General features: G+C 51.0%; 1 protein-coding gene across 5 annotated transcripts in view; it reads left to right on the top strand.

Annotated features, from left to right (window-relative positions):
- Positions 1 to 16,436, top strand: part of CEP250 (centrosomal protein 250) — a 28,033-nt gene that overhangs the window by 8,263 nt on the left and 3,334 nt on the right. For 4 of the 5 annotated variants that reach the window (XM_063404710.1, XM_063404709.1, XM_063404712.1 and 1 more), the window contains 16 exons: positions 12 to 156; positions 431 to 577; positions 761 to 991; positions 2,452 to 2,645; positions 3,006 to 3,133; positions 3,291 to 3,460; positions 4,191 to 4,361; positions 4,969 to 5,103; positions 5,380 to 5,523; positions 5,972 to 6,252; positions 9,299 to 9,458; positions 10,034 to 10,346; positions 10,759 to 10,886; positions 11,138 to 11,258; positions 11,870 to 12,003; positions 12,955 to 15,468. In XM_063404710.1, coding sequence (XP_063260780.1) covers positions 12 to 156; positions 431 to 577; positions 761 to 991; positions 2,452 to 2,645; positions 3,006 to 3,133; positions 3,291 to 3,460; positions 4,191 to 4,361; positions 4,969 to 5,103; positions 5,380 to 5,523; positions 5,972 to 6,252; positions 9,299 to 9,458; positions 10,034 to 10,346; positions 10,759 to 10,886; positions 11,138 to 11,258; positions 11,870 to 12,003; positions 12,955 to 15,468 — 5,116 coding nt within the window. The remainder of the gene's footprint in view (positions 1 to 11; positions 157 to 430; positions 578 to 760; positions 992 to 2,451; positions 2,646 to 3,005; positions 3,134 to 3,290; positions 3,461 to 4,190; positions 4,362 to 4,968; positions 5,104 to 5,379; positions 5,524 to 5,971; positions 6,253 to 9,298; positions 9,459 to 10,033; positions 10,347 to 10,758; positions 10,887 to 11,137; positions 11,259 to 11,869; positions 12,004 to 12,954; positions 15,469 to 16,436) is intronic. The other variant, XM_063404711.1, reaches the window with a different exon arrangement.

The following is a 16,436-nucleotide window of genomic DNA, read 5'->3' as shown; positions in this document are numbered from 1 at the left end:
CCTCTCCATAGAGTGAAGGACTTGGCTGCACTGGAGGAAAAACACTCATTATTACAGAGTGAGTTGGTAGTCAAGAGACAGGCACTAGAGAAATTGCAACTTCAGAAGGATCTGCTGGAGCAAGAGAAGGATGAGTTTGCCATGGCTCTGGAGAAGGTATGGACATCTTATTCCTAGGCAGCACTTGTGGGAGTTGTGCCACCAAGATGACCTGAGATATTCTTTCTGGCAGTAGAAGAGAGGGACACTGTTGTTCTTCTTGGAAAATGGTGATCCAACCAGACAGGCTCTTTGGGGTCATTGGTTCCCATGATCTTATTGGGAGCTCTGCCCTAGGAATAAGTCAGAGACACCCAGGGGAGGTGGAGTTGCTGCCTGCAGTCTGGGATTTTGCTGCCCTTGTTATCCCATTGGTCTTTTGCCTCTCCAGGCAGAGCGGTCAGTGGCAGAGCTGACAGGGGCTCAGAACAAGCTGAATGCTGAAAGAGCTGATCTACAGGCTGCAGCAGCAAAGATGAGCAGCATCAATGAAGCTCTTGCATTGGACAAACTGCAGCTCAACAAATGTGTGTGGCAGGTGAGCAGAGTTGCCAGAGATGTTGCCAGGTGTTTGTCTCCAGCTGCTGCTGCTTCTCAGCCTTCTTACCTTGGCACAGTCTGACCAGCTGTGTGACTGTGGCAGTGTTCCTTTTGTGTCTGAGCTAATCTTTCATAGTAATTCTTCCTGTACTTTATTTCCTTTATGCTTCTGTGACTATAGCTGGAGCAAGAGAAGGAAGTTTTGTCTGCTAAAGTGAATGAAATGGAGAGAGCAAAGATCTGTGAGCAGGAGAAGCTGAACTTCTGTGAAAGAGCAAATGAAGAGCTCTGTGCAGAGAAAGCCCGGCTAGAGCAGCAGCTGAAGGAAGCAGAGGAGCAACGGGAGGAGCTGTGGCTGGAGCTTAGGACACTGGAAGAGGAGAAAGCAGAAACCCAGGAGAAATTCTGTCAGGTGACCAAAAGTACAGTGCATCCATGTGGGCACTGGGCTGCTTGGATGAGGGACGCTTTACCTGTTGGATTCTGCAGTGGTTTTGTCAAGGGGACACGTGGTAGTGCTAGAGGTCACAAGGCTTTGCTCCTTTTTGGAAATGTACCAGTGGCTTGCAGAGCTGTTCCACAGTTCTCAGAGTTGTCCTCTGCTTCTACAGAGTCTTCTAGTCCACCTGTCTTTGCTGGCCCGTTTTTGGCTCGTGATAAGCTGCAAAGAGATTGTGTTGTTGATGAATCTGAGTGGGTGGCAAAAGATGTGGCAAAAGAATCACCCTGTGGCAAACGGATCAAACTGTGTAACTCTGAATCTTTTTTCTGAAACAAAAAAAAACAAGTCTGCATGTTTCTTTTGATGGTGTTTGTCATGAAGTTGGAGCATGTCCAGAGAAGGGAATGGAGCTGGGGAAGGGTCTGGAGCACAGGTGTGACAAGGACCAGCTGAGGCAGCTGGGCGGGCTCAGCCTGGAGAAAAGGAGGCTCGGGGGCACCTTCTTGCTCTGCACAACTCCCTGTGACAGGAAAGTGCAGCCAGGTGAGGGTCAGGCTCTGCTCCCAGGGAACAAGGGACAGGACAAGAGGAAACACCCCCAAGCTGTGCCAGGGAAGGTTTGGATTGGCTGTTAGAGGATAGCTGCAAGAGAAGGGATTGTTTGTGATGGTCTCTGTCAGACAGTCTCAGTTCTGGAGTATGGGGTAGGTGTGGCAAGTACACAGCAGAGGTTTTGCTTTTGAAGAGAAGAGCTGAAAAACACGGTTTAGTCTTCAGGCTAGAATACCAGCAAGAGTCATTAGTCAGTCACTTCTTCGTGTAAGACAAGTAAGTGATCTTGTAGGTGTGAACTGCTGTGCAAGGAGAGTCTGCTTTGGCCACATCAGCCAGACTTCCATCAGTCACTAAATAACTGCTCCCCACAAGAGCCATTTCCCTACCAAGCATGCTGTCGTTGCAGAGAGCTGCTTTGAACACTGGAGGAGGTGACATTTAGATATGGGTTTTGTTCTAGAAGGGGAAATCTTGCATAATTTCCCTTTCTGGAGCAAGCAAAATCCTTTTCCCCAACCTCCCTGAAAATGTCCAGCATTGAAATAGATCCTCATAGAAACAGTGTTTGCCAAGTGGCAGTTGTAGAAGATGCGATATTTTTGAGTCACAACACGGAGTTTGGAGTAGGGATGATTGTTGGGAAGGAGCTGTCTGGTCCCAGGCAAGCCAGCAGGGCCTCTCACAGCATTTCCAAGGGAACAATGCCAGAGGCTTTTGGAGCCCAGGGTGTCAGAGCTACATAGGGCAGATGCTGTAAAACTTTGAGCCCAGAGCACAGGTGCTCCTTGTCCTCTGGCTGCCTGCCAGGTGGCACTGGCTGCCTCTGCACAGGGCTCCTGAGGAAGGGCTCAGGCTGTACCTTGTCCTGCTTCCAGGTTTCCCAGGAGCAAGAGTTGTCAAGAAGGGCTCTGGAGCAGCTGCGCCAGGAATCCTCTGGCCAAGGGCACACCCTGGCCCAGTTGTGCAGAGAGAAGGAGCTGCTGGGCCAGGAGAAGGCTGCCCTTGAGGGCCGACTGGCAGCCATGGAGCAGCACCAACATGAACTGTCCAAGCAGCTGGCAGAGACCAGGTAAAGGCAGGGAGCAGACCCTGGGCAGCACCGGGCTGAAGGGCTGTAATGATAAAGGTGGTATGCACTACACAGGATTTTATTGTATCCTCTATGCTTTCCAGATGCAGCTTTGGTTGTCGAGGTCAAGTTGGGCTGGGCAGTCTGTGCTCTGCCAGGCCATAAGGAAGGCCTGGGCACTCCCTCAGAGGGCCCTGCTTTGCCACTGAAGTGGCACAAATGTGCCTTCTCTGGACGAGTTTCTGTGCCACTCGTTTTCCATACTCAGGTGTGGGGATCTTGAGCCACGTCGTCCTGGAAGAAGTGCCTGTGGGTGTCAGGAGTAAGCAACTCATGTCTCTCCATATCTGCAACTTGTAGGTCAGCAAAGGAGAGCCTGGAATCCAGCCTGTTTGCTGCTCAGCAGCAGATATCTCAGCTGGAGATCACCAGGACCCATCTGGAGGCTCAAGTGCTCACAGTCATGCAGGCCAAGGAGGTCATAAAAGGTGAGAGCCTCATGAGCTCCCATGCCTAGAGAAGCTGCTGTCAAGCCACCTCTGTCCACAGGGCTTCTGAGGAGTGGTGGGGCTGGAGGCCCTGAAAGGGCCTGAGGTCAGTAAAGTCAGTAAAGATTCTGACTCTTGCTGTTGGTCGTGCTTGCAGGAGAAGTGAAGTGCCTGCAACAGGAGCTGGAAGCAGAGAAAGCTCTGAGGAGGCAAGAACGGGAAGACACAGCTCAACAGCTCAGGGTGGCAGAGCAGCAGCGTGATGAAAGCCTCAGGCTTCAGCAAGCTGCTCAGCAACTGCAAACAAACAAGCTCTTGCAAGACCTGGTAGGGGACAGTATGCTCCTGAATTGTCCAAGCTGGCCCTGTGGGTTGGTTTAGCACAAGCAGAGCCACTGGGTGCGTGTGAAAGGGCAGCAATCCTCTGCCAGAGGCCTCCTGCTGCTGCGCCGGGCAGCAGAGCCAACAGCTCAGAGTGGGAGGTGCCTGAAGGCCCACAGGATGGTGCTGGGACAGTAAATGCGGCCACGGCTTCAGTGAGGGCGTAAGACGAGTTCCAGAGCAGGTTGGGCAGTGCCCAGCCACAGCGTGGCAGCCCAGGGCAGGATCGTGCCCCAGTCCCACCTGCCACGTGGAGCAGATGCCAGCAGTGCTGCTGGCTGCAGGCCGGGGAACTCCATTCCTGTTTTCCTGTGCTTCCATGGTGGACAAGTGGATCAGCTTTGGGCTGGAACCAAAGGGAACAGGCCCCTTGTGCACTCTCCTTCAGTCCATGTGACTGGGGCATCAGAGAGGGGAAGGGGACACCTCTTTTTCTGAGTGGTTGCATTCAGTGCTTGGGAAGGTCTTTCCCAACAGAAATGATTCCACAAGTCTGTGATTCTTGCACCTGCTGAGCCTGCTTTTAAATTCCCTGACAGGACACTGTTTCTGGAGGGCAGAAAGGCAGTGCTGTTGTCTTTTCAGGTGGTTGGTAGTGGGAGGGAGGAAGCTTCACATTTATCAGCAAGGAGCTTGCCTGGGACATCATCTTGCAAATTTCTCTTCCCCTCCTCAGGCAAGTGAGCATGAAAGGCACCATGCAGAGATGCTGGAGCAATGGGAAAAAGAGAAGACAGAGAGAGAGCAGCAGCACGAGAAGGTGCTGTTTGAGATGAGGCAGAAAGTTGCCACCCTGCAGGCCCAGCAAGAAGAGGAACAAACTAGATTGGAAAATGCCAAGCGAGAGGTAATGACTGCAAAAGGAGAATTGGTGTGATTTTTTGCAAGGCTGGAGCAGTGGGAGATGGCAGGATAGGGGGCTGTGTGGAGCTTGCCCTCCGTGTCTTCTACATTGAATCTGGGGAGGTGAAAGGTGAACGGGGCTGTCTTTGGGACCAGGAATGGATCCCCTCATAGGAAGCCAGGCAGCAACATCAGCTTTCAGCTGAGACTTTTGTGCTGCTCTTGTGCTCTGTTTTTCTAAGACTTACCTCAGAGTATCTTCACTGTTCTCTTACCTCTCCCCTTTTGGTGTGTCCTGGTAGGTGTTCATAGCCAAAGGGAGTTTGTAGGACTTTTCTTTTACGGGCACAGGCAGGGCACAGCAGGAAGGCTGACAAGAGAAAATCTTTTTGAAGACTCGTCTGGAGTATTTCTGAACAGTAACCAGAGATGTCTTCTGGGCTGTGTTTTCAGTCACTCTCTGTGCAGCTGTGTCTCCCCCGGGGCAGACAGTGGCCCAGGGGAGCAGCAGCCGAGTGCTCTGAGAGCGTGTGAGCCCATCGGTCTTTGCCTCTTGCCACACAGAGGTTGCAGGAGAAGTGTGAAGCCCTCTGCTCTTTCCTTCTGTGCAGGCCCTGCTGGAAGAGCAGAATGAGAAGATTGCTTTATCAGAGGCACTGCTCCAAACTCAGGGAGAGCTCAGGCAAGCCTGCCAGCAGGTCCAGCAGCTCAGGCAGGAGCTGAAAGAGCAGCAAGAGAAGGGGCAGGTAAGTCTGAGGAGGCAGGGATCAGAGTGCAGGGCAGGGACAAGGGCACAAAAGGCAGCCCCTGGCAATGAGGAGGCAAGGGCTGCTTCAGGCCCTGGGAGCACAGAGCCTGGTAAACTCCAGAGCTCAGCCCCAGGAAGGAAGACTTGCAGTGGAAGCAGAGCTGGGTAGAGAAGCCAAAAGAAGGAGCTGAAGGAATGGGATTTTGAGACAGCAAGTGGAAAAAGCTGAGCCTGAGGGCAGGTCTCAGAAAGTTGCTCTGCATTTTGTTGCCAGGCCATCAAGGCAGAACTGCAAGCTGAGCTGCAGGAAGCTCAGAGTGAAATCCAGGCAGTGAGGATGAGGCACAAGGAAGAACTAGAGGACATGAATGAGGAAATCAATCTCCTCCTTGACCAGAGGGAGGCTCTACAAAAGCAGGTGAGTGAAACAGCAGTGGCACTGCAGTCATCCAGCAAGGGGTCTGTGCCCTTCTTGCGTTTCCATGGCAGAGCAGCAGCTGATGGGGTGATCCATCGTGCTCTGGGGGCTCCATGGCACCTGCTCTGAAGGACACTCAGTGCTCTGCTGAATCTCAGCTGCTGCCCTGGACAGCTGGGCTAGTCCTCTGGGCTGTTGGCCAGCAAGCATCAGCAAGGATTCCTGCTGGCCTCCACTTGCTAGCCTTGGGTTGGAAGTGCTTGTTCAGGTGCCTTTGGTGGACCCCTTAGAGACTGAAACAAGTTGTCCATAGGCATTGTGAGTCTGGTGCTCTCAGGACAGGGAGCAATGGAAAGTTGTCCTTGCCCTTTCCTCACAGTCTCTGCTGTGGCTGACAGTGACAGGCTGTGTCTGCAGCCTCTGACTGCTTTGTTCTGTTTGCCTGGAGGTGGGAGAGTTGAGATCTCAGCTGGCAGCCTCCCAAGAGTCCCAGGAAAGGATTGTCCAGAGAGCCCAGCAAGATGTGAATGAGGCCCAGGAGGAGTCAAGGCAGAAGATGATGGAGGTTGAGCATGTCCAGAAGATGCTGGAGGAGGCAGAACATCAGAACCAGGAGCTGCAAGTGCACCTGCAGAAGCTGGAGAGGGAAAGGAGTCATTGGGAAGAAGTGGCACAGCAAAATTCAGCATTGCAGGCTTCTGTGAACGCCCTAGAGAGCGAAAAAGCCAGGTAAATGAAAGCTGTGGGACTCTGCATTGTGGTGAATGGATTCCCTCTTTGCCATCTTTGCACCTGCCAGGGGCTCTGGCAGCATTTCTGAAGTGGCAGATTCTGAACTCTCCATGCAGACACGTCTCATTATCTGGATGTTGTTCCATTCTCTTTTCTTTTAGGCCTTCAGTTAGAGTTTTTCTGAAGACCAAGGCTTTTGGAGTAGCTCCTTCCCTCTAGGGAGTGGTGTGTTCTGAGGTTAGCTGGGTGTGTTAACACTGCCCAAGCTGCAGTGGGAGGAGCTGGATACATCCATCAGCTCCACCTTGGCTCCTGTAACTTGTTCCTTTGGGATCTGGATCAGCTGTCATCTGGTGTTTTTTGTTGACATAAGATGTGTTAAACCCATGATTTTTTATCTAAGCCAGATGAACAGAATCTCAGAATGCATAGGAGGGTTCGAGGGACCACAGTGGCTCATCTGGTCTCATCTCCCTGCTCAAGCAGGGCCATCCCAGAGCACATGGAACAGGATTGCATCCAGATGGTTCTGGAATGTCTCCAGTGAGGGAGACTTCACAGCCTCCCTGGGCACCCTGTTCAATGCTTGGTCTCTGCACAGAAAGAATTTCTTCCTCATCTTCAGGTGGAGCTTCCTGGGCATCAGGTCCTGCCCGTTCCTCTGGTGCCATTGCTGGGCCCCAGGGAGCAGAGCCTGGGCCCTGCTCGGAGCCCTCCCTGCAGGCAGGGACACACAGGGCTGAGGGCCCCTCTCAGCTGGGGCTCCAGGCTGAACAGCCCCAGCTCCCTCAGCCTTTCCTGGGCACGGAGATGCTCCAATCCCCTCAGCAGCTCCGCAGCCTCTGCTGGCCCTGCTCCAGGAGCTCCCTGTCCCTGCTGTGCTGAGGAGCCAGAGCTGGACACAGCACCCCAGATGTGCCTCACGGGGCTGAGGAGAGGGGCTGCATCCCCTCCCCTGCCTGCTGGCAATGCTCTTCCCAGTGTTTTCCAGGATCCCAGTGGCCACCTTGGCCAGAAGGACACACTGCTGGCTCATGGAGAGTTTCTTGTCCACCAGGACCCCCAGGTCGTCCTTCTCCACAAAGCTGCTTCCCAGCAGGCTGTCCCCAGCCTGTGCAGGGCCTGGGGCTGTTCCTCCCCAGATGCAGGACCCTGCGTTGGCTCTTGCTGAATTTCAGAGGGTTCCCCTCTGCCCATCTCTCCTGCTGGGATCCCTCTGAGGGGAGGCTCAGTGACCCTGATGGGGAGGCATCGACCACCTCATCCAAGTCATTGATGAACAGGTTCAGCAATAGTGGGCCCAGGAGGGAACCCTGGGGGACACCACTAATGACAGGCCTCTAACGAGACCCTGTGCCACTGATTACAACCCTCTGGCTTCTGCTGTTCAGCCAGTTCTCAGTCCAGCCCATTGTCCACTCCTCCAGCCCTACTGCCTGAGTTTCCCCAGGAGGATGTTGTGAGAGACAATGTCAAAAGCCTTGCTGAAATCAAGGTAAACAATATCCACTGCTCTTCCTTTGTCCACCCAGGTAGTTTTTTCATTGTAGAAGGCAATCAGGTTGGTCAGGTATGATTTACCTTTACTGAATGCATGCTGACCATTCCTGATCACCTTCTTGTCCTTCCATGTGGGTAGAGGGGTCTCCAGCATGAGGTGTATCACCTTTCCAAGGTTTGAGGAGCACCTGACAGGCCTGTAGTTCCCTAGGTCCTCCTCCATGCCCTTTCTGAAGACCAGAACGACATTTGCTTTCTTCCAGCTCCCAGGCACATCTCCTGATCTCCATCACCTTTCAGAGATAATGGGGAGTGCCCTCGCTCTGGTGTCCACAAGCTCCCTCACACTCGTGAACACATCCTGTCAGTGCCTGTGGACTTGTCAATGTCGAGTTTGCCCAGGCACTCACTAACCCAGTTCTCCTTGAAAGGAAAGTCTTGCCAAGGGATAGTCTTCCTTCCAACATTCCTTTAGCCTGGTTTCCTGGGCCAGAGAGCCCTGTGGGCTGGTCTTGTCAGTACAGACCGATGTAAAGAAAGGCATCCAGGAATTCTGCCTTCTCTGCATCCCATGTTACCAGGGTCTCCCCTCCATCCAGGAAGAGACACGCATCATCCTTGGTTTTCCTTTTGTTGATGTATTTTAAAAAGCCTTTCTTGTTGTCCTTGACATCCTTGCCCAGATTTAATCCCAAGGTGGTCCTTGGACTTCTTTGTCTCATTTCTACTCCAACAATCGCTCTATATTCATGCCAAGTGGCCTGAGCCTGCTTCCATGTCCTGTGTACTTCCTGCTTGCACTTGGGGAATGGCAGGAGTTCTTTGCTTATCCACTCAGGTCTCTTCCCCCTTTGCCCGATTCCTTGCTCACTAGGATGCATTGTTGTTGAGCCTGGAGGAAGTGATCCTTGAATATCAGCTCGGACCCCTTTATCCTGCAGGGCCTGTTCCCATGTGCATCCTTGGAGAGGCTAATGTTAGCTTTCATGAGGTCTGTGGTTGTAACCTTGCTTGCTGCCCTGCTTTTTCCTCACCCCCAGCTGAACTCCACAGTCTCATTCGTAGGCAGTGTAGCCAAGGCTGACCTTAAGCTTCACATCTCCAACAAGGCCTTCCCTGATTGTTAGATTAAGGTGGACAGCATGCTGTTGTGGGATCCTCCATTGCCTGTGACAACAAGTTTTCATCAGTGCTGGCCAGGAACATCCTGCTCTATTGTTGCTTCTCTAGATGGCAGGGAAGCTAAAGTCCCCCAGAAGAACCAGGGCTTGTGGCTTTGAGGTTGCTTTATGTTGCCTGTAGAAAGCCTCATCTACTTCTCCTCCTGTTCAAGTGGCCTCTAGCAGTGGCCACAGCAGTTTCACCCTTAGTTGTCTGTCCTTTTATTCTGACCCATAAGATCTGGACTCACTCATCATCTACCCCAGACAAAGCTTGACATGTTCCAAGTGTTGCCTCACATAGTGGTCAACTCCAGCATCCCCTCTGAGGCACCCAAGGGAGACGAATGTCTCTTATGGCCATCTGTTGTCTTGTTCCACAGGCTGACTCTGTCTCTGGAAGAAAAGGATCTGAGCCTCAGAACTCTGGAAGAAAACAACCTGGCCCAGATCAATCAGACATCTCAGCTTCGTTCTGCCCTTAACCAGGCCGAGGAGCTCCACTCAGAGCATAGAAGAGAAGTGCAGGAGCTCAACATGCAGGTAAGCAGTGCATGGCATCCTCTTCTCTAGGGACACACAACACCACCTTTGGCTTGGAGGGCCCAACCTCTTTCCCCTCCCAGCAGCATCCATTGCTGCCGTGCTCTGCCTTGTGCTGCTGCTGCACCCTGAGACCAAGGCTGGATCTGGTGTGTGCTGCCAATGTTTCCCCCATTCTCTGCCGGGTCCCAGCAGGAAATCTGGGAGGGGAAGCAGCAGCAGATCTCTTTGGAGCTTCTCTGTCCCTCTGTTACCAGTGCTGTCCCACACCGAGCTGGTGCCTGTTCCAGGCACTGAGCAATGTGAGGACACAGACATGGCCATGGCAGGCTCGGAAGAGCCCTTCCACCACAGCCAGTTCAGCCAGTGTTCAGAGCTGCAGCCTCAAGGATGCCCATTGCCTCCCTTTGCCTCTTTTCTCTACATTTGTCTCCAGTGGAATCCTTGCTTCTGTGTCTTCTGCTTCCTGCCTGTTCTTTGCCTGAAGTCATTTCTCCTTTGTTGCTCTCCCTGCTGCCCCCTCTGCTGCCTCAGGAGCAGCCCTGTCCCTGAGGCTCTGTGCTTCCACCCTCCAGATCCGGGCCCTGCAGGACGCCGTGCTGCAGATGGAGGCTGCCCAGGCAGCTCGAGAGAAGCAGCTGCTGCAGGAGCTGGAGGAGTCCCAAGCAGGAGAACAGTGCTTGAAGGACTCTGTGCAAGTGCTGGAAACTGAGATGTCTGAGCTGCGTGAGAGGCTCCAGAGCTCTGAGAACAAAGCAGAGACCTTGGCCACACAATGTCAACAGGCCAGTGGTGCCCATCAGGAAACTCAATCCCAGCTGGACAAACTGCTCTTGGTTCTGCACCACATGATCAGGGACAGCAGAGACTTGGTCACTTGGAGCTCAGGCAAGTGTGGGAGGCTGGGTGAGCAGGTGTGGGAGAACAGGTGGAGTGAGGGGGTGGTCCCTTGTCATCCTGGTATGACACACTCACCTTCTCAGTTTAGGCTAACTCAGGCTTTGGGATGTCTTGACAGCTTGACTTCCCGGCACAGACACAATCCATGTTTGTATGTAGAGAAACAATCAGAGTCAGAAGGGAGAAGGGTGCAAGTCCTGCCAAGCCACAGGGCCCATGCACTTGTCTTTGAGGCAGTGCTGACATTAGTGGTCATCAGAATAATGTCAGCCTGTGACACACATCCTGCTGCAAGGCGAGCCCTAGGACAGTGACAAAGGCACTCCTTCCTAGGCAGAGAGGCCTTATTCGCTGGAGACCATTGGATTAAATCTTGAAACAGAATTTCTTCTCTTTTCAGAAGAGAGTCATGTCGTGGGCCTGGCTGCTTCTCAGGCTGGGGATGTCCCTGCAGAGCTCACAGTGGACAGAGTGGCAGCAGCTCTGCAAGACCTGCAGCAGCACCTGGAGCATTCCCAGAAAGATCTGGTAATATGTTCCCAGTGCACCCAGAAATCCTGTCTTGCTGCTGGACAAGCATAGTGCCAAGGCCAGGATGTCAGTCCTTGTAGGGAGGTTGGGTCACTGGCATGGGGAGGAAGGAGGATCACAATCACATATACCAGTACGGTCCAGATGCTCTCTCCCAGATGGGCTATTTCTGCTTTGGTGTTTGTAGCCCTTTGTCTCCTGCCAGCAGTGGCACTGAGAAGTGGATCTGCTCCTCTTACCTCTTCCAGAACGATGCAAAGAAGAAGATACAGGCCTTGGAGCTGGAGCTGGGCACGGGGCAGTCTCAGATGGACAGTCTCAGGGCTCGCAATCACGAGCTGCAGATACAGTTGGAGAAAAGTGCGCAAGGTACAACTTCTCCTCTCCCACCCACTGCCCCATCCTGTCTCTCCAGCAGGGTTCTCTGGTTCCATACAGAGGAAAAGTGCCCAGAGATGGCAGAGGGGAAAAACAAGCAGCAGGAGATTTATCCATCCAAGTGCCAGTGAAAGCTTGTTCTCAAGAAAGATGCCGTGGCTGGCAGTGCCGTCTTGTGTGCTGTGGCTGATCCCATGCACAGCTGGTGCCTTTCAGGTGCTCTGTCTGTGCTAAGGAGCTGTAGCTGGATGCCTCAGCTGGATTTCCCCAAACTCCAGGCCCTGCCAGAGCCTCCAGGCTATTGGCCTCTCTGGAGCAGGGCTGCACAGGCATTTCTGCTCCCTTGTCTGTCTTGGATTGCTCACTCTGCACAAGCCCAACAGCAAACACACTTTCCTATTCCTCTGAACCTTGGCCCTTTCATTCCTGTTTTTTTCTCTGCCTGGAAGTTTCCTTCATTTCTGTCAGCTTTGGAGCCCTTGTGGGTTTTGGGCCTGGCAAACAGAGGCAGGCAGAGAAGACAGTGCTGTGGTATCTGCAGGATGCACATCAGTTTGCCTTTGATTTGCTTTTCCCCTTCTCCTTCCCCTTCTGTCCTGCAGCAATGTGGAGAGCAGAACACCAGAAAACCTCTCTAGAAAGTGCCCTGAAGGAAGAGGCTGTGGCTCTTCGTCAGGAGGTGGCGTCACTGCAGAGCAAATTGGAGAGCCTGGAGAAGGAAAGGAAGGATGTGCTGGTGAGATTGGCAGATGCCACAAAGGGCCATTTCCTGGCTATGATTGCATCTTATGTTACAAGTTCTAAGGAACACCTTTCTCCAGTTTAACTTTTCTAATTTCATTCTTCTGAACAAGGAGGAGGAGATGTGGTAGTCATGCCAAAGCCAGTTAGTGCTGAGGCTTCTGATTTTCCTCCATGCTGGAGTTCTGTGGCCTAGAAGCTTTAGTTCTCAATGTCCACACTGTCTCTATTGACATTGCATGGTTTGGGCAATTCCTCGTGTCCAAACCCATGAGGTTCAGATTTTTGAATATCTGGACCTGGAAGGAGGGCTGAGAAGACCAAGTTTGGTGTTCATAGAAAGGTGTTTGGCCTTGGCCATCTGAGAGCAGCCAGTGGGGAGAGAAGAGAGGAAAGCCAAGTGCTAATCCAGATAAGGACGTGTGCCTGCAAGGGGAGAACTCATCCTGAGTGGCAGCAGAGAGTGACAGACTGATGTGGCCATTGCTGCTCCAGGAGAGGGCACTGGGGCTCTCGGGGATGGTGCCATGGAAATCCTACACAGGAGAGGTTGAAAACTCCCTCCTGTTGTCCCAGCCCCAGGGAATGAAATGCTGGGGGTGTTTGCTCTTCCCTTCCTCCCTGATGGAGAGCACAGCCTCACGGCACTGCCTGAATCCTGCTTAGTGTGGACTTGAAATCCTGGCTGCAGTTCTGGCAGCTCCTCTCCAAAGGAACACAGGAGTGGAGCAGCAAGAGGTCAGGGAAGGGCAAAAAGGAAGCTGGGATGGGCTGAGTGAGCTGGGAAAGATGCAGCATCAAGGGAGGCCCAGCAAAGGTCTGCAGCATCCCAAGAGGCAGAGAGAGAGGGGCAGCCCGTGCCTGCCCCTGTGGCAGGAGCCCAGATCTGGGATGAAAAGCAAACCAAGAGAGGGAATGAGTGACCCTTTTTCTTCCTGTTTTACAGCATGAATGGGATAGGCTGCAGGTAGATAAAGAAAAACTAGAGTATGAGATAAAACTTCTGGAGGAATCAGTCACAGCCTCTGAAACCCGAGCAAATACAGCAACAGACAAGAATCACTCCCTTGAACAAGAACTCCAAACTGCAGTGTCCATGTTAAAAATTAAAAATGAGGAAGTGCAAAACCAGGCGAAGAAAATGGAAATTCTTCAGAAAGAGGTAGCAGAGAATAAGGCTTTGCAGGAGCACCTCACTCATGTGACTGCTATCCTCTCAGAGAGGGAGGGAGAAATGAAGTTATACCAAGAGCAGATTAGAATGTTGGAAAAACAGAAAGAAATGCATAAAACTGCTCTTAATCAGGTTATTAAGGACGTAACAGAGAAAGAACAGAAGACAGAATCCCAACAGGAACAGATACAGGAGCTGGAGAAGCAGCAAGAAAAGCAAAAGATTGTTTTAAGCAAAATGAGCCAAGAGCTGGAAGAGAAGCACCAGGAGATCAGATCCCAGCAAGAACTGATAAGGGAGCTGGAGAAGCAGTTAGAATTGCAGAACTCTGCTGTCAGCAGGGTGAGCAAAGAGCTGGAGGAGAGACACCTGGAGATCAAATTCCAGGAGGAGAAAATAATGATTCTAGAACAGCACGGTGCAGTACAAGTCAGAAACCTGCTTGTGGATCTTGATGATATGAAAGGAAACCTGAAGGAGAAAAGGTTGGAGCTTCTTTCTCTGACTCAACGGATTCAAGAACTGGAAAAGGAGAGAGAAGACGTGAAATCTCTAAATGCTACCCTTGAACACCTGAGGACTGTTCTTAAGGACAGAGAGAGTGAGTGTGACACTCAGAGAGAAGAGTTAAGGCTCCTGCAGCAGCACAAGGAACAGCAAGATGGGCATCTGCAAGAGCTTCTTGGTAAAGTAGAAATCATGACACTTTCTCTGTCTAAAAAAGATCAAGATCTTGAGTCACGGCACAAGCAAATGCAGGAAGTTGAAGAAGTCATGGAAATGCAGTTAAAGACTGTCCATGACCAACTGGAGCAGACCTTAGCAACCTTGAAAGAGAAAGACAGACTTATGGACATCCAAAAGCAACAAACAAGGAGCTATCAGGAAAAAACAGAAGAAGAGATGAATGTCTTGCACAGAGACTTAGAATACTCTAGGACAATACTGAAAGAAAAGGATTTAATGATTGAATCTCAGAAGGAACTGATTGAGACCTTCCAAAAACAAAAGCAAGACTCTGAACAGCAGAAACAAATTCTGCAGTGTCTTCAAGTGGAACTAAAGAAAAAAGAGCAGGAAATTTTGTCCCTTAGAAAGCAATGTGAGGCATGCAAGGAAAAGGAGGAAAAGCATGAAGCTGAGCAAAGAAATTTCCATGCAACAACACTGTCTCTGAAAGAAAAAGAGGAAAAGATTTGTGTACTGGAGGATGCCATCACAAAACTTCAACAGCAGAAGGAAGAGACAGCAGTGCAGACTAAAGCCATACTGCAAAAACTAGAAGATACTGAATCTTCTCTTAAAACTAGAGATCAAGAGATAATGTCTTTGCAAGAGCATGTCCAGGACCTTCAAGAGCAGAAGGAGGTGGCAGGCAAGCAGGCCAGAAATCTAGAGGAGGATCTAGACAAAGCGAGCCAGATGTTGCAGAAGAACCATTTAGAATTCCTGAAGCAGACAGAGCAAATGAATATGTTCCAGCTTCGTGAAGAAAGCATGAAAGTAGCACTAACATCCTGCCAGAAGCAAGTGACTCTTCTTGAGGAAGTGATGAGGAAGAAAGACAAAGACAATGATGCTCTCAGGGAAAAACTCCAGCACGTAGAAGAAGAACTGAAGACTTTGCAGAATATCCAGCTTAGGCTGACTGAGAAGAATGAAGAGGTTAGACATGATGGAGAGCAAGAGTTCCTGAAAGAAGCCTTCCCTGAGAGAGGAGAGATCAAGGCCCTAAGTGAGCAAAAGCAGTTAGAAGAGGAAATAAGAGCTCTTCGGGAAGATCTCCAGCATGTTCAGCAGACGCTGACAAAGAAGGATAAAGAGATGAAGTACCAGACAGACAGAGTCAAGTATTTTAAAAAGACTCTGATAGAGAGAGAACAAGAGCTTAGGAGGCAGAGTGAACTTCTGAAAGAATTAACATTGGCTTTGCGATGGAAAGGTGAAGGGGAAACCCTAAAAAAACAAATCCAAAAACTCCAAAAATGGGAGGAAGAGGGAGTAGAGAAGAGGAAAATTCTTCAGGATAGAGATCATTTCTTGCAAAAGCAGAAGGAAATTACCCAACAATTGGAAGCTGAGAGAGAAGCCAATGGTGAAGAGTTGAAGCATGTGGCTGCTGCTTTGAAGCAGACAGAAAGCAGAGAACATGAATGGAGAGAGAACACTCAAGTCCTGAGTGCTGCACTGAGCAAGAGTGAAATGGCCAGTGGGAACCTGAAGAAAGAAATAACCATCCTGCAGAGAATGGTTTCAGAGAGAGACACAGACCGATTTCATCTCCAGGTAGGCACTGGCACTGACCTTCAGTCCACCACAGCATTCCCAAGGTACTCCAATGGTGTTTCCCATAAAGTGGTGGGACTCTCTCTCCCTGTCAGTCCAGGCCTGCTTGGGCAAAGCAGCCTGGGCTGCAGCAGGCAGCCTTGTCTGTGTGCCTGGCTCCAGCCACAGACCATTGACTGCCAGACTGTTTCCTGGCATGCCCAGAATGACTGATACAGCTCTGGAGCTTGCTGCTGAAATCAGCTCCAGGCCAAAAGCTGGGCATGGGGAGCTGCTTCTCCTGTGCCCACACAAGGGGAGGCAATAGGTGGGGATTTGGATTTGGTGTGGGAAGGAATGGAGCAGGTGAGAGGAGTGATGGACTAAACCCAGCAGAGTTTTGTACCAAGGGCTGAACAGCAGCTTCACTGCTGGTGCTTTGAGGATGTTTCCTGAGATGGAGATTTCTGAGGGACAGCTTTTCCAGTGTATTAAAAGAATGGGATTTCTGTTGTTGCCTGGTCAGGTTAAATGCTTAATTATGGATTCAGGACATGTTTGTACTGCCATCCAAAAATCATGAAGGCAAACTTGTGTGTATTTCTCCAAAGTGAACTGATTCAGGTCCTGCTAGTGAAACAGCAGGCAATAGCTTGTGCTACAGCTTTGCCAAGAATTTGCCTATGTTCTAGTGTCCATTAGTATGTTGGCATGTGTTAAAAGTGCTACTAAAAAACACATACATTTACTTATGACTTGAAAAATACTACTTGCATCTTGTTCCAGGATGCTGACAAGTATTTAGATCTGTTGATGAGAAGATGTGACAAGGGCAAGAAATGTGAAAAGAGCCTGAGATTTCAATTACATCCATGTAGGTCAGGTATGCAAGAACATTCTGTCAGGTGATGCAGTTGCATCCACACAGATTGGTTTAGTGCTGATACCAAGACTACATTTATAGGTGCTCTGAGGAGCCATTCGTGAAG

Source organism: Prinia subflava, chromosome 8 (genome assembly GCF_021018805.1).
Source record: "Prinia subflava isolate CZ2003 ecotype Zambia chromosome 8, Cam_Psub_1.2, whole genome shotgun sequence".
NCBI lineage: Eukaryota > Metazoa > Chordata > Aves > Passeriformes > Cisticolidae > Prinia > Prinia subflava.
Note: the sequence above shows the minus strand (reverse complement) of the source record. Positions and strands in the feature narration are given on the sequence as shown.